Source organism: Mesoplodon bidens (assembly GCF_964165515.1).
Source record: "Mesoplodon bidens genome assembly, chromosome: 2".
Classification (NCBI taxonomy): Eukaryota; Metazoa; Chordata; class Mammalia; order Artiodactyla; family Ziphiidae; genus Mesoplodon; species Mesoplodon bidens.
This window is the reverse complement of record NC_138177.1, coordinates 78409858-78423564: the sequence shown is the minus strand read 5'-3', so window position 1 is coordinate 78423564 and position 13707 is coordinate 78409858. Positions and strand designations below refer to the sequence as shown.

The following is a 13707-nucleotide window of genomic DNA, read 5'->3' as shown; positions in this document are numbered from 1 at the left end:
ATAGATGACTAAACTAGTTGACATAATTTGTCCCAGCAGCTTCAGTTTCATTTAAGGCAGGAGTTGTTTTATAATCTCTTCAGTTTCCTCTTACCAATGTTAGTTCTAATTCATTAAACATTTGAATGCCAATTAATTACCAGCCACCATACTAGATATAATATACAAAGATAAATACAATACCACCTCTGCCTTCAAGGCACTTACCATCATTTACCGAGCACCAGTTATGTGCCCGGTATGTCCCCAGGCCTTGGGGATGCAAAGATGAAGAGCCTTGAGCATACAGCCTAGTGGAGGGAGACAAATAAGTACAAGGAAGTGTTGGGGGGCTATAGTGGGAAAGTATCATGTACAGAGGCAATGGGGAAAAGGGTCAGGCAGGAAAGGGAGCATAGAGAAGGTGACACAATCCGTATTTTGAAAGATGGGGATTTGCCAGGTGGAAGGGAAAAAGGATCCCGGAGGGAAGCAGAGCCTGTTTCTTGAGGGAACAGAATAACATGTGACTGAAAAACAGGGCATAAGTCCTACCAGAATTGACAGGCAGGGGCAAGGACTGGTGGGTACTTGCTACGCTGTGTTAAGTAGCTTATCCTGAGAGCAGTGGGAAGCAAAATGAGCAGATTTGTATTTTAGAAAGATCACTCTGGCTGCACTGTAGAGAATGAATTGGTGGAGGCAGGACTATTTAAAGACTAGTAATAGTATCTCAGGCAGAATATGAGGAAGGCTTGAACTGGGCAATGGTGGCTGGAGATTAAGACATGGATTTGAGAAAGTTTAAGGAAGTAGAACCTGCTGCACTTGGTTGCCATTTGAGTGAAAAGAAAGGGAAGGTGGGACTTCCCTGGTGTTCAGTTGTTAAGAATCTGCCTTCCAATGCAGGGGACGCCGGCTCCATCCCTGGTGGGGGAACTAAGATCCCACATGCTGGGGCAACTAGGCCCCTGGCGCTCTGGAGCCTGCATGCCACAACTATAGAGAAGCCTGCATGCCACAACTATAGAGAAGCCCACAGGCGGCAACAAAAGATCCCACATGCTGCAACTAAGACCCCACACAACCATAAATAAATTAAACGAGAAAAAAGGGAAGGTGTCAAAAATGTTTCTTGGGTGTCTGGCTAAGAGACAGGTGTAATTCACTAATTGGAGATGTTACCTGCTATAACAGATAGGTGTGCAGAGTGCCATGGAGGGGTGCTTATAGTTCCGCCCATGGCTGGTGGGAGATGACCCGTGAGTCCAGAAATCACAGTCTGGGGATCATTTTCCTAAACAGAAGATGGGAGGAAAAGAGGAGCTGAGGATTTAGAGGTGTTCCCCTTTGTCATTTACCTATCACACCCCTGGATCATCCCCAAGTGTCATGCCTAAATTTCCCGGGGCAAGTCCCGGAAGCCGGCCTTCCTTCCCACCCGGCGAAAGGCTCCGAGGGGAAGCCCGCTGGGCCACTAGAGGGCGCGGAGCGGGCCGCAGAGACCCCAGAGCCGCGTTATGGCGGCGGCGAGGGTGCTTCTCCTGTCCGGACGGCCGGAGTCGGTGAGCTTCGTGCAGAGCGTGTGTGGCCTCCTGGGCGCCGGGCCGGGGCTCGGGCCGTGGCCCACGTACTGCGGCCTCAAGCGGGGACAACTCGTCCTGTCGGACAGGCCGTTCCCAGGCGCCTCCGCCAGGCTTCCGCTCCAGGTCCGGAGACGGGGGCACACGGGGCGGGGGCGGGGGCGGGGGGTGAAGGGCCGAAGGTAGGGACTGGGATCGGGTGGGGGATGGAGGCGAAAGGCCTGGGGGCCAGTCGACTGCCGTGGCCTCTTTCCCCACCGGGGTGTCGCCCAATTTTTGAAAGCCCCGCCTCGCTTCTGAGATATTAACCCCAGCGGCTTCCTCCCGCCAGCGACCCCCTTTCTGCCCTTTTTCGGCCCTGGATCAGCAGCCCAGGGCTCCTGGGGCCGAGCTGCCCACGAATCGAGGTGTGGATCTGGCTGTGGCAGTCGTTCTGCAGTCCAGCGATCAGACTGTCTTGCTGACCCGAAGGACACGCACTCTCAACGTTTCCCCCAACCTCTGGGTACCCCCAGGTGAGCGGTCTGAGGACAAGGCCCTAAGTTCAGGAAAGAAATCTGCCCTTTCCCCAACAGTGCTATTCCCAGTCTCAGAATGACAGAGAAGTAGGCCCAGAAATGTGGTATCAACAGGTCCCATAATCACAAGGGGCTACAACTGCATCTGTGCCCACTGGAGGAGGGGGCGGTGTAAACAGTGAGTGAGGGTCCCTGACCAGGAACACCACCATTCACCTACTGGTCCCACTGTTGTTGCAGGTGGGCACGTGGAACCTGATGAAGAGGTAGCCAATCCACTGACCCAACCTGCACCCTGCCCTGAAGGAGGGACCACCTTGGGTGTGGGCTGAGGGAAGGGCAAACACAGGACTTGAGGAGTCAGATGGTGGCCTCTCTGACCTCCTGCCCCCTCACTCCCAGCTGCTGGACGGAGGACTTCGAGAGCTTTGGGAGGAGAGTGGACTACAGCTGCCCCAGGGCCAGTTCTTTTGGGTCCCTCTGGGGTTATGGGAGGTGAGACAGGGACTTGGGAGCCCTTAACAGCTTCTAACCCACCAAAGCCCAGAGAATAGCCACGCTTGCCTTGACCACATGGGACCCGATGGAGTGTGGGTGGTCTGGAGTCCCCAAGCCCACAACCCTTACCCATGTCCCTCCTCCACCACTTCTACTCTCCACTTCCTCAGCTGTATTTACAAAGCCTCAAAAAGGGACAGGCAGTTCTCACTTCTGCTGTTTTCTTCTCTCTTAGTCTGCCTACCCTCCTAGGCTGAGCTGGGGTCTCCCCAAATACCATCACATCATTCTCTATCTACTTGTCATCTCCCAGGAGTCACAGCAGCAGCTACAGGTAGGGCTGGCAGTAGAGGAAGGAAATGCGGCTTAGGAGGCCCAAACAGACTGGTTCCGACTATGACTAAGGAGGGGGAGAGGGAAGGTCAGAGATAACCAAGAAATCCAGTAGCCTCTCCCCTTGTCCCTGCCCCAAGTCTCTCCACTCCACCTGTGTGTAGGCTGTGATCCAGAACAGGTCTTCTGAGAGAGGCCATGACTAAGGGATCAACATGTCTGGCCCCAGGCCCGGATCCAACCAAACCCAAGAGAGGTGAGCGCCCTTATGTGGCTGGGACCAGATGTAGCAGCTGCGGTGGCTGCCACAGAGGATGGGACAGAGACACCCAGACATCTTCCCCAGGACCTACCGCTTTCTGTCCTGTAAGTAGGAGCTTCTCCCTAACCCTCCAACACACCAACACATACACACTGAGAAGTTCATCTTCTGTCTCGTCCTTCGGGGCAATTTTGTGCTGTGGGGGAGATTTAGGGAGGGAGTTGGTCAACTGATAATGAAGAGAGCATATGAGATCAAAGACACTGCCCATGATACTCCAAGGGTTCCTGTCCAACTGGCTAGCACTGAAGACCTGGGTTTCAGTCCCACTCTCTCATGGGGGCAAGTCATTTAACCCTCCTTTCTGATGAGGTTAACACCCACCCACCCCTCTCCTGTGGTGGTTGGGAGGATCAGATGACCTTATGGATACGGAAGTGGGCTAAGCCACAAGGCACAGCCCAGACAGGAGCTGTCGTTTTGCAGCGCGGTGGAACTAGAAGAGAATGGAGGAGCTCAACCTCTGGTCTTACCCACGTCCACACTGCTGCGGACGACCCCAGCCACGGCAGATAGCAAAGAGAGGGTCAGCACTGGGACCAAGTTTGCCCTCAGGCTCTGGCTACAGCATCTGGGCAGGTAAGGATGAGGAAGGACTTAAGGACTCCACAGTGTTGGGCTGAATGGTCTAGTGTTTTTATGGGTGTGGGGGAAAGAAAGGAAGAAAGAACTGCCCTTGGAAATCCTCAGTGTGACACCCCTACCATGTGGAAGTGGAGCTCACTCGGACCCAGGGCCTGCAAGGGAAGAACAGAACGTGGACCATCCCCCTGCCACAAACCAGGGATCTGGAAAGCAAAGTGCTTAATCCCCTCCCCAGCCCACCTCTGTGACACTCACAGAACATCCACAACCTTTATTATGGGTAAGAACTTTGCTACAGCTGTGGGAATAGAAAGTAAAATTACAACATAGACCCTAGGCCCTAGAGGAGCCTGAAAAGGGAGACTGGAGAGAGCACAAGGGTGCTCCCACCTCCCAGGAAAGGTGCAGAATGAGCCAGACCTAACCACAGGGCCATGGACCTTTAGAAGCTCAGGCCCCAGGCTGGTCAGCATAAGCATCATTGTGAACTTACTTAAATATATAAATAGAGACCCAGGCAATTGGCCAGGCCCTTCTCCCAAACCCCTGGGGATCAGGGCTAAGGCCTTATCTCCTCCTCAGTCACACTGGGAAGCAGGAGGCAGGGAAAGTCATCTTTGGAGTATTTTGGGTTTTCTTGTTTACACACAAAAAATATGCAACCCAAAATAGAGTTCTCTGTCCATGTGTCTGCCTATCTCAGTTACTCCAGCTGTCTGTTTGGCCAAAGAGAACGGAATGGACATGAAGAGACAATGGATATGGGGAAGGAACACAGCCGGCTTTGGGGAATGGGAAGAGAGGGCATCTGGGGGACACGAGAAGGGCCCCTTCCCCACGAGGCTTTAGACAGTCAAGGCTGAGGATTCAGCCCTTTCCCCAACTCACATCCCATCCCATTTGCCTCCCACTGCCTAGGTTAACAGACCCAAAGGAATGGGCTGGACATCAAAGAACATTTCCAAAAACAGACCCCAAATGTCCTTTAAAAGAGGTTAAATATTAACCCTTTGGGTGCTAGCCTTGTCAGGCAGAGATAAGGCCAAAAACAGGTGTCCATGAAGATCTTTCTGGCCTTGACCAAAGCCCTTCTGAGGAGTCAGAGGGGCCAGAGTTCCAGACTCCATAGCATACTTGCTCAGTGTTACGAGGCGGTGAAGGTTCCGTAATCCAGGGGACTCAGTCCAGGGAAATGATGTCTGACCGACAGCCAGTCAAAGAGGGACCTGAGGGCAGGGGTCCTCCATGCCCCTCCCTTAAGTTTCCCCCAGGGGCCACAATGCTACTGACACGGCCAGGAGGGGGTGCCGGAGTGGTGCTGCGGTGAGAGCTCCCCAGTGTGGGGCCTAGCGGGCCCAGGAAGTGGGACGGGGTCCCTCGGTACTGGAAGAAGTGGCCCAGGGCATCCTGTTCGTCTAGCGAGGTGATGACGGACGGACCATAGTGCTGGGAGGAATCAAGAGCATGGTTTAAGATTTTATCCTGACTTTACCTGCCTTCCAGTCACTCATCTCAGAAATATCATATGGGATAAATAAACCCCTCAGGATCCCAAAGTATTCTCTGAGAAGCAGGAGAGCCTCCCTCTGACTCCTTCCCCTACTTCCCCACACCCCACCCCTCTTCCCTGCCTGGAGACAGCCCCACCAGCTTGCTAGATTCTCGGCCCTGTGGGCGTCTGAAATGTGTGGAATGTCCGGCTGGGGCAGTCATGGTGCTCAAGTGCACGTGGGTTTGGGGGGGTGGGGAGGGGTGAGCAGACAGGCGCAGAACTACACTAAAAACTCTGGAGACAGAACAGTAAGTAACAGAGGACAGAGGAAGACATGGGTAAGAATCCGAAGAAATCCCAGTGGGGCCTAGGAGGGAAATAAACTGCCCGTACCGCAGTTTCCTTCCTCCATGGAGAAGCACATTAAGGTCCCTGGGGAAAATGAGAGAGTAAGGGGGCCCATCAGTGCCTAGAAAGGAAGCTTCAGAGATCTGAGATAGAGAAGGGACCACTTACCTGACTCTCAGTCTGAAGGAAAGAAAATAAATCTAAACCTGGTAGGAGAAGAAAAATTAAAATCAACCTCCTATCTGACCCCTTCAGCACACACACGCGCGCGCACACACATACACACACACACACACACACACACAAAATATCAAATAAGTTCCTTGGATTGTGGCCCTTTGCAAAACAGCCAAAAAGCTCTGAAAAGGAGCAAGGGTTGTGAGCTGGTTTGGGGGAAGATATGGCAGTGCACGGCCCCACCTTGTGATCAGTGTCATACCTTGTATATCAGCCCCCAGTGGGAAGGCAGGTGGGTACTCATGTAGTGGGAGACTGGACAGGAAATCCCCGCCCAGCGTGCCCATAGCAGGGCTCCGTAGCACCGAAGATGGCTGGTGACCAGATGTCAGGACTCTGTGAGGAGATAGAAGGAATCACAGATGTCCTCACCCAGCTCAGCGTCTCAAGTCCCCTCTCTGCCCGAGTTTGCCCAGTGATCAGAAAGCGTTCCTGACTTCTTCCTCTCCCTTCTGCTATAGATTCAGCCTATTTCTTCATACCCTTTGCTTCCAGGTAGAGCTGGGATAGCAGCTGAAGTGACAGGACAGTGCTTCTTCGTCGGGGGCAGGTCCTCCTCGTCTGATGAGCTTTCTATTGTCAAGTCAATAACTTCAACCTTCTTCTTATTCTCTGATGGATTGCCCTCTTGGACTGGGCTATACTGGAGGCCTGTGGTTGGTAAGAAGACTGTGTCTCAGAGAAGAGGCCATACAAGACTTAGCTCAACTGGGGGACAGGGGGTCACTCACCATCCAGCCCATACCCTGGCGGGGGGCAAACCTCAGATGCCTCCTTCTTGGGTTTCATTGGGCACCAGGATCCATCTTCCATGAACTGGATCTCATCACAATCCGAGCAGGAATTAAGAATCTCCATGAACAAACTAGGGGAGGGGAGAGAATGGGAATTCATGTAGCTGGGAGATGGCTGCAACAGTAGCCAGGGAGTTCTGGGACTCACCTTCCTGAACCTCAGTTTCCTCATCTGTAAATTAGGGATATTATCCACCCTCCTGACCTCTCTGAGTTGTTGGAATCAAATAAAGTAAGGTGCATAAAAGAGCTTTGAAAATTTTAAATGCTGAGTTTTAAAATAAGTACATTCTAAGCACGTGTTCCATGTAGTACTAGGGACAAGACAGAAGGAGCAGAGATAACAGAACTCTATAAGCTACCTCAAAAAGAGGCACTGGGAACAAGAACCGTAATGTAGGCTCAGGAAGCAGGTTAGGAGTCGCTAGATCAAAAGAACTTTATTGCTATGTTCAGTAAGAGGTCAGGTAATTGTTTGATGTAACAGTTTGATACACTGGCTCTGCCACTCACTAACAATGTAACTTTGAGCAAGATACTAAGTCTCTCTAGGTCTCAGCTTCCTCACCTGTAATGACAGTACCTATCTCACAGGGTTATTGGCATCTCATGGGACTCAATGAGATAAGACATGCAAAGTACTTAGTACGGTGTGTAGTGAAGTCCTCAATGTTGGAGGGGGAGATAGATAAATAGATAAGTAATATTTATATAAAAGAGACATACATTAAGAGTTGGGAGGGGAAGTAAGTTACAGATATATATTTATATATGGGGGCAGGGGCCAGTCCTAGTGGATGTCCTAGGTAAAAGGAAGCTGAATACAGAACGGCCCTACCCATCAATGATAAGAGATTCATAGGGAGCCTTCTTATCACACACAGGACATGTCCACGTTGGCTTCTTCTCATTCATCTGTAGATAAAGGGCAGCATCGAAGCTCTGCAGGTGGGCGCAGGTGAGGGCCCGACAAGGGACAGTCAAGCGCATCTTCCCTAGCTGAGGAGAGACGAGTTCTCTGGTCAGAGTCCCCATGTCCCAGATAGCCTCACTCTAATAGCCCTAGGAACCCTCATCTGAGTCTAGAGGTTTAACCCACCACCCCTCCCCCTTCTCTTCTCCCTTGTACCCACCGGGCACATGAGTGACACCCGGAGACTTGTAGTGGCCACCTCACTGTCTGGGTCAGCGGTCAGCTTCTCCTTGACTGAAACAAGAGTGGGGCCAGAGCCATGGGGTCAGCAAGGCTGGAGAGAAGCCCGGGAGGTGGTGAGGCCAGAAGCAGATGGCTCTGGCTGAGAGGCGGCTGGGTAGAGCGCCTTTGGGGGGCCAATGGGATGTCACATGGGGGTGGTCTGGGATCTGCATTACGAAGGCTAGGTGGCAGGGAGAGATTTCCCCATCCCTGAAGATGCTTAAATACAGCTGGGTGACACTTTGGCAGAGATGACCTAGAGGGAATTGAAGCATCACAAGAGGGTTAGTGTTGATGATACTTAAAGACACTTTCTAGTCTGGAGAACCCATATTCCAACAGGGCTGGAGTTAAGGTCTGCGAGGTACAAAGCAGATGTATAATTGGGAATGCAAGGGTGTCAATGCCTGAAGTGGCCCCACTTTTCAACCACAAAGATTGGTAATGGGTACGGCACGGGTTGGGGTTCATGTGAGAGGTAAAGTAAGTTGTCATAGAGGGGTATGAGTTTTAATTGTAAAGGCTCGAGGGCCAAGAAGAATTGGATCCTGGTCAGAGAGAAGAGGGATGGGATGTTACTCACTCAGTGCCCGGGAATGGTCTGGGTTCCGGATGCCCTTTGCTCTGAGTTTTTGTAGAAGGGTTCCTGCAGTCAGCTGCCTCACCAGGTACACAGACAAGGAGTAATTCTACTTGGAAGTGCGGGGGGAGACAATCAGCCTCTGCTTCGTACACCACTACCACCACCACCACCACCAGCGGCCCCCCACCTTGTCACATGAGGGCCAGAGACAGCAAGTTAATGCAGAGAGACCCATGAAGAGAAAGATGTTTCCCCAGCCCAATGCACTGGATGATTCCCTCTCACTCCCTGCAGGCTTCTCCAGGCTCCCTGCCTCAGCCACACTCACCCGTCCAAACTCAGACGACCAGTTGACCACGATGGTGTTGGGAACAGTGGCCGAGAGTCGAGCCAGGGGTGTGATGTTGATGGGGCGGCTGGGCCTCTTGGGCTCAGCTCCATTCTTGGTAGGGGGAAGGTAACCCTGGGGGAGGGAGGGAAGGAGGGCCTGGTTAAGACACCTTGTCTTAGGTCACTTGCTTTCTGGAGAGGTCAGCTCACTCACTGAGATGAGTGAGACGGGGGCCCATTCAGTGACAAAAGACTGGGGCACTCTCTAGGGTTGGCAGCAGGGTTCTTTCCTGGGGAAAAAGGAGAACTTACTCACTGACCAGATAAATAGGAACCTGCTCACTGAGTTCTTGAAGAGGAAGAGTAGGGATACCCCACTTCTTCCAACCCTCAGCTCTGGGGTCATCACTTCTGAGAATCTTTCCTGAACCTTTGAGTTGAACTAATATCCCCTCTCTGGGTTCTGAGAGAACCCTTGTTCAGCCCTATCTTGGTACTCTCTAGATTATATTGATTCAGTCAGTAAAGTGAGCACCTACTATGTCAGGCATGTCTCTTTCATAATAGATGTAACATTTAGGAACTAAAACAGGGAAGGGGTTACTGCCAGAAGAAGGGAAGAGCATTTACCGGCAGGGGGCACAGTTTCCCATTGACCTTGACAAAGAGGTTGGGGGGGAAGTAATCCTCTTGGGGGCAGCTGGTCTCACAGAGACAGAACCTGGTAAGAGATGAGAGAAGATGAAAGGGTGGGAGGCAGTTCTTGCAGAGAGAGGCAGGCAACCTCAGAAAATCAGTCATGGATATCTGTAGCCTTCAGCTTCCAAACAAGAATCCCAGGGCTGGGGTGGACATGGCAGAGCAGGGTATCTCCTAATAGTAACCGTCATACCCTTACTTCATTCCCACCCTCAGTGGGAGCCCTGAGGGGAGGGAGAATCAACTCACCTTAGCTGCACCTGTATGGTATAATCACATTTCGCTCCTGGCAGAACCTCTCTGGAAGAGGGAGGGAGGAGAGATGTCAGTATGTGGCCCCTGAAGGGCAGGGGTGAAAAGAGACCCAGAAAGTTAGATGTCCAGAGAATGGAGAAGGGACATACAAGAGAATGAGGGACAAAGCAGGTGCAGGAGGATGGAGAGGAAGGAGGGCAGGGCAGAAGAGAAGAAAGAGAGCAGAGACTAAGGGTAACCACCCAAGGATGAGGCAGGACGACTGAAAGAGATGTACCTGGATGTGAGAATCTGCTGCACTTGCTGGGGAGTGAGGGCAAAGGTGAAGTGCGCTTCCTCAAACCGCTGGCTAGAAGTGGATGCTGAGGACACAAAGGGGCAGTTATTCCCAAGCCCATGCACAGGTAGCCACAGAAGTTGCCCCTATTCCAGGGTGCTGATCCCACAGGACTAAAGCCTAAGAAAGGCTTGGGGAAGAGGCACGGAGTCCAGGAAGACCCAGGGACCACAAAGAGCCATACCGAGGGTGGTGGGCCGGATGAGCTCCCCGTAGATTTCATAGAAGGGCAACGGTTTCATGGTGACATCAGGGTGCACAGGCTGGGGCAGAGGGGGGTGCATGTCCACTTCACGCTTGGGGCCCAGCAGGGTGCCAGGGCCCAAGAGGGCTGGGGGGATGGGAGCTAGAGGACCAGGAGAGCCTACAGGAGGGGTGCCAGGGGGCAGAGAGAGCAGAGAAAGATCGGAGGGCCCCAGGGTCTTCCGGGGAAAGCGTCGGCGGTAAAGCTCTTTGATCTTCATCTGGACGCTGGGGGCACAGCTGGACTTCAGGAGGTGCAGGGCCTTGGCCAGGAGCTCGTGCTTCCGTCCACTCTTGTTCCGGCCAGCGAAGCCGAGGAGCACCTGGAGCTCAGACACCCGGAAACTCATCACCATGTGCTGTGGAGACCAGAGAAGCTTGAGAATCCTACCTTGCACAGGGCTGTCCTGCCAAAGACACTGGGGCTGAGCTATTAGGCGGGCAATGCACTTTCCCTCCAGCGCTAATCAGAAAGGTGCTTTGCAGCCAGTGGATTACTGCCAGACAGCAAAGCTGGCCAAACGGACATCTAAGTCCCACTTTAGCAACCCTCAGATCACCTCACCACTGCCCCCCAGGCTTGAGCAGCCCTATCTCCCCGTGCCTGGCAGTTGAACAGGTGAGGGCAGGGTGCAGACAGCATGCCACCCCAAAGCACACCTCTGAGTCCACTACAGCCTTTTCCCTCCATCCCTGCCGTGAGCCTGGACCCTCCTGTAAGCTGCTTATCTCCTCTCCTGCTCTTTCTCAGACACTCAGATCCATCCCAGCTCCTGGGAAGAGGATAGGAGACAGGGAGAAGGAGGGGGAGAAGAGGATTCAGGCCAGACAGCCCCAGAGAGAAGAAAGGGGCCAGGTGGCTGGAGGATTGTGCCTCACGGCCCACCTCTCCCAACACCTCAATCTACCTCAGCTATTTTCCCCAAGCCTCTGAAGCATTTGTGGCCAGGGTTTTCAGGTCAGGGTTCAATGCTCATAACTCCCCCAAATCCTTTCTCAGTGTCATTTACATAACCACCCTCCCCTCAGTCCTATTTTTGTGGGAGAGAAACAGGACCAAAACTTGGGGTGAGAGGTTAACAGCGAATCGTGGAATCCAGGTATCCTTCCTGTTTACCCGTTTACTCCATCTGCCAGGAACTAATATCCTGCTTCTCTCCTACCCAGAGAAAATAAGTGATCCTCCCCCTCCTCCACAGGGGTAGAAGAGAGAAGAGGAAAGCTCTAAACAGGGGCCCTGGGAGGGTGAGGAGAAGGTGAGCAGCCCCTGAGCCAGGGTGCGGAATTGCATGCTCTTCTAGGCAGCTAGACCCAGTAACTAGACCTCAGGCCCTCCCAAGAAAATGGCTCCATTTCAAAAGGCAGAATAAAGCCAGGAGACAGGGGGATGAACCCCATGGTTTTTAAAGGTTCTGTGAGATGTCCTCGGATATGGTTATCCTCAAGTCTCTGGTAGTGGTAAGTTCTCTCTTTAAAGGACTCACTTTTATGAATCTCTAGGAGACCCTGCCACGGGCAGGCCTTCCTAGCCCTCCACAATTCTTCCCCTCATAGGAGACATTATGGCTTTGGGCCCCTTTTGAGGAATATGATTAAAAACTTGCTCCTCTACCTTTCTCCCCATCCTAATTTCCTCTGTCCCGTCTTTATTGCTCCATTAGCTTTGTCAAGAACTTCTCCCTTTCTATCCCATAGTTTCACACTCCTCTGCCCAAAGATACCGACTCACTAAGGCAGAACCTTCCTCTCAGCCTCCAGGATGCTTCTGCCCCACCCCTCGATCTAGCCCCGCACAGCCCCGCCCCCTAGATCTCAGCCGCCTACTGGTACTTCCCAAGGCTCAGATCCCAAGAGCAGCCCCAAAGCCTCTATCTATCCTCTCAGCGCCTTTCCCCCGAGGAACCTACCCGTAATCTGCCCCCCAGTCACATCCAACATCTGCCCCCTACTGTCGCATCTTTGGCCCTTGATCGACTCGCCCCCTTTGCCTCTACAGCAGCTTTTCCTCCTGGCCCTACTCCTACATCTGCCCCTACTACCAAATCCGACTTCTACCCCGCGTCCCCGCCCCCTGCGCCTCGGCCCCCAACTGCGGCAATTCCCCTCGGCCCCACCCCTATATCTGCCCCGCGGCCCCGCCCCCGGAGCCCCGCCGCAGCCCCTTCGTCGCCCACAGGCACTTCTCACCATCCCCGGCAGCCAGTCCCCGCCACGTCTCCGGCCCCCACCCGAGCCCTCAGCACCCAGTCTCGGTCGCTTCCCGGACTCGGCGTACAGCCGGGCTCAGTCCAGATGGGGATGGGGGAGGGGGCCGGTACCTTTAATTCGCCCAGCTCCGCCATCTTGAGACATCGCAGGCGCCCGAGCCCGAGCCCGAGCTCAGGCCCAGGGACCGGCGCACAACTCTCCACCCCGGCGCCGGCCGCAAATGCCGCCTGCTCCGCCCAGTCCGGCCCCCTACACCTCCCCTTCCCGGCCCCGCCCGCCGGGTTTTGGACCCAGCCTCAGCCCCTCCCTCCACAGCCGAACCCAGCCCCTGCACGTCTTTGGCCGGTGTGCCAGACCGGTAGACCCGGAGGGAGTGTACCGCCCGAAGGATCGCGGGGTCCCAGGGGGAATGGGAAAGGAGGTGGACCCGAAGCACCTGGGGGAGGGGGCTTTGCCACGCCGGAGTTGAGAAGGGATGAGCTTTTAGGGAGCCAAAGATACTTGGAATATGGAGAGAAAGTATCGGGAAGGGCTAAATCTCAGAGAAATGGGGGAGGGGGTAGCGAAGTTGGAGGAAATACCCTCAGCTCCTTATCTACAAGTTTAACCATCTAAATTCAAGAGTTCTACCAATTCGGGAAATGGGGGAGATCTGATCCATTTTAGAGACGCTATGGTGTCGTGAAGAGTTCATTCTATTCTCAATTCACCCCTCCCCCCCCCCCAATTACATTGTATCTCGTGGTCCGGCGGTAGGACTCAAACTCGGCAGCAAAAAAGTTTGGTGCGGAGAGTGGGACTTACCAGCACAGTTGCAGGGAGCGGGGAGGGGGCTCGGGAGGCTCAGAGGGTGGGCTGGAGAGGTGGGGGGAGGGGGCCCGGCGCCGCTCCCGCAGTCTGCCCGCCTGGAGGTCGGTCCGGCAGCTGGACGCTGCAGCCTCAGCTCCGCCTGGGCGGGAGCTCCGCCCGGCCCAGCGCTGGGCCTGGGGCCGCCCCCCTCCTTGGTAAGCCCGCCAGGACCGCGGGAGAAGTGGGGAGGGGGCGGAGCCTGAGACGGGAGGGGCAGGGACTCAGAGCCCGGCCGGGAGAGATTAACTCCTCTAGTGAGTGGATCAGGAGAGAAGTTCTTTTATCTCCCATTCTGACTACCGCTGTGACCCTTGCAAAC

At 53.9% G+C, this 13707-nt stretch overlaps 3 protein-coding genes and 1 long non-coding RNA gene across 9 annotated transcripts in view; 2 read left to right on the top strand and 2 right to left on the bottom strand.

The window, feature by feature from the left end:
* The window catches only part of POLR3C (RNA polymerase III subunit C), a 15716-nt gene extending 14733 nt beyond the window's left edge, over positions 1–983 (top strand). Inside the window, exon 15 of the transcript XR_014015095.1 lies at positions 889–983. The gene's annotated coding sequence lies outside the window, so the exon portion shown is untranslated. The remainder of the gene's footprint in view (positions 1–888) is intronic.
* Positions 1–3639, bottom strand: part of LOC308612305 — an 8784-nt gene extending 5145 nt beyond the window's left edge. The window contains exons 1-3 of one of the 2 annotated variants that reach the window (XR_014015097.1): positions 3265–3639; positions 1165–1276; positions 84–290 (exon numbers count right to left, since the gene is read on the bottom strand). This is a non-coding gene — a long non-coding RNA (uncharacterized lncRNA). Of the gene's footprint in view, positions 1–83; positions 291–1164; positions 1277–3264 lie in introns of those variants that run through there. The other variant, XR_014015096.1, reaches the window with a different exon arrangement.
* On the top strand, positions 1325–6523 carry NUDT17 (nudix hydrolase 17). Of its 4 annotated transcripts, none has more exons than XM_081224698.1 (8): positions 1325–1688; positions 1894–2077; positions 2321–2346; positions 2483–2575; positions 2814–2912; positions 3141–3277; positions 3660–3812; positions 3924–4045. In XM_081224698.1, the coding sequence occupies exons 1-8, from the start codon at positions 1500–1502 to the stop codon at positions 4039–4041; spliced, it is 999 nt and encodes a 332-aa protein (XP_081080824.1). In that variant the 5' UTR covers positions 1325–1499; the 3' UTR covers positions 4042–4045. The 4 variants fall into 4 exon arrangements, with proteins under 4 accessions (XP_081080824.1, XP_081080823.1, XP_081080822.1 ...); XM_081224697.1 differs by lacking the exon at positions 3924–4045 and adding an exon at positions 6391–6523 and having other exon boundaries at positions 1330–1544; XM_081224695.1 differs by lacking the exon at positions 3924–4045 and adding an exon at positions 6391–6523 and having other exon boundaries at positions 1334–1688.
* Positions 4075–13525, bottom strand: PIAS3 (protein inhibitor of activated STAT 3). Of its 2 annotated transcripts, none has more exons than XM_081224690.1 (14): positions 13344–13525; positions 10273–10690; positions 10029–10113; positions 9746–9796; positions 9428–9518; positions 8796–8930; positions 8468–8573; positions 7823–7896; positions 7528–7688; positions 6627–6760; positions 6378–6546; positions 6098–6231; positions 5827–5864; positions 4075–5264 (listed from the first exon to the last, which is right to left on the bottom strand). In XM_081224690.1, the coding sequence occupies exons 2-14, from the start codon at positions 10685–10687 to the stop codon at positions 4998–5000; spliced, it is 1860 nt and encodes a 619-aa protein (XP_081080816.1). In that variant the 5' UTR covers positions 10688–10690; positions 13344–13525; the 3' UTR covers positions 4075–4997. The 2 variants fall into 2 exon arrangements, with proteins under 2 accessions (XP_081080816.1, XP_081080817.1); XM_081224691.1 differs by lacking the exon at positions 13344–13525 and adding an exon at positions 12650–12754.
* Positions 13526–13707: the final 182 nt, after the last annotated feature.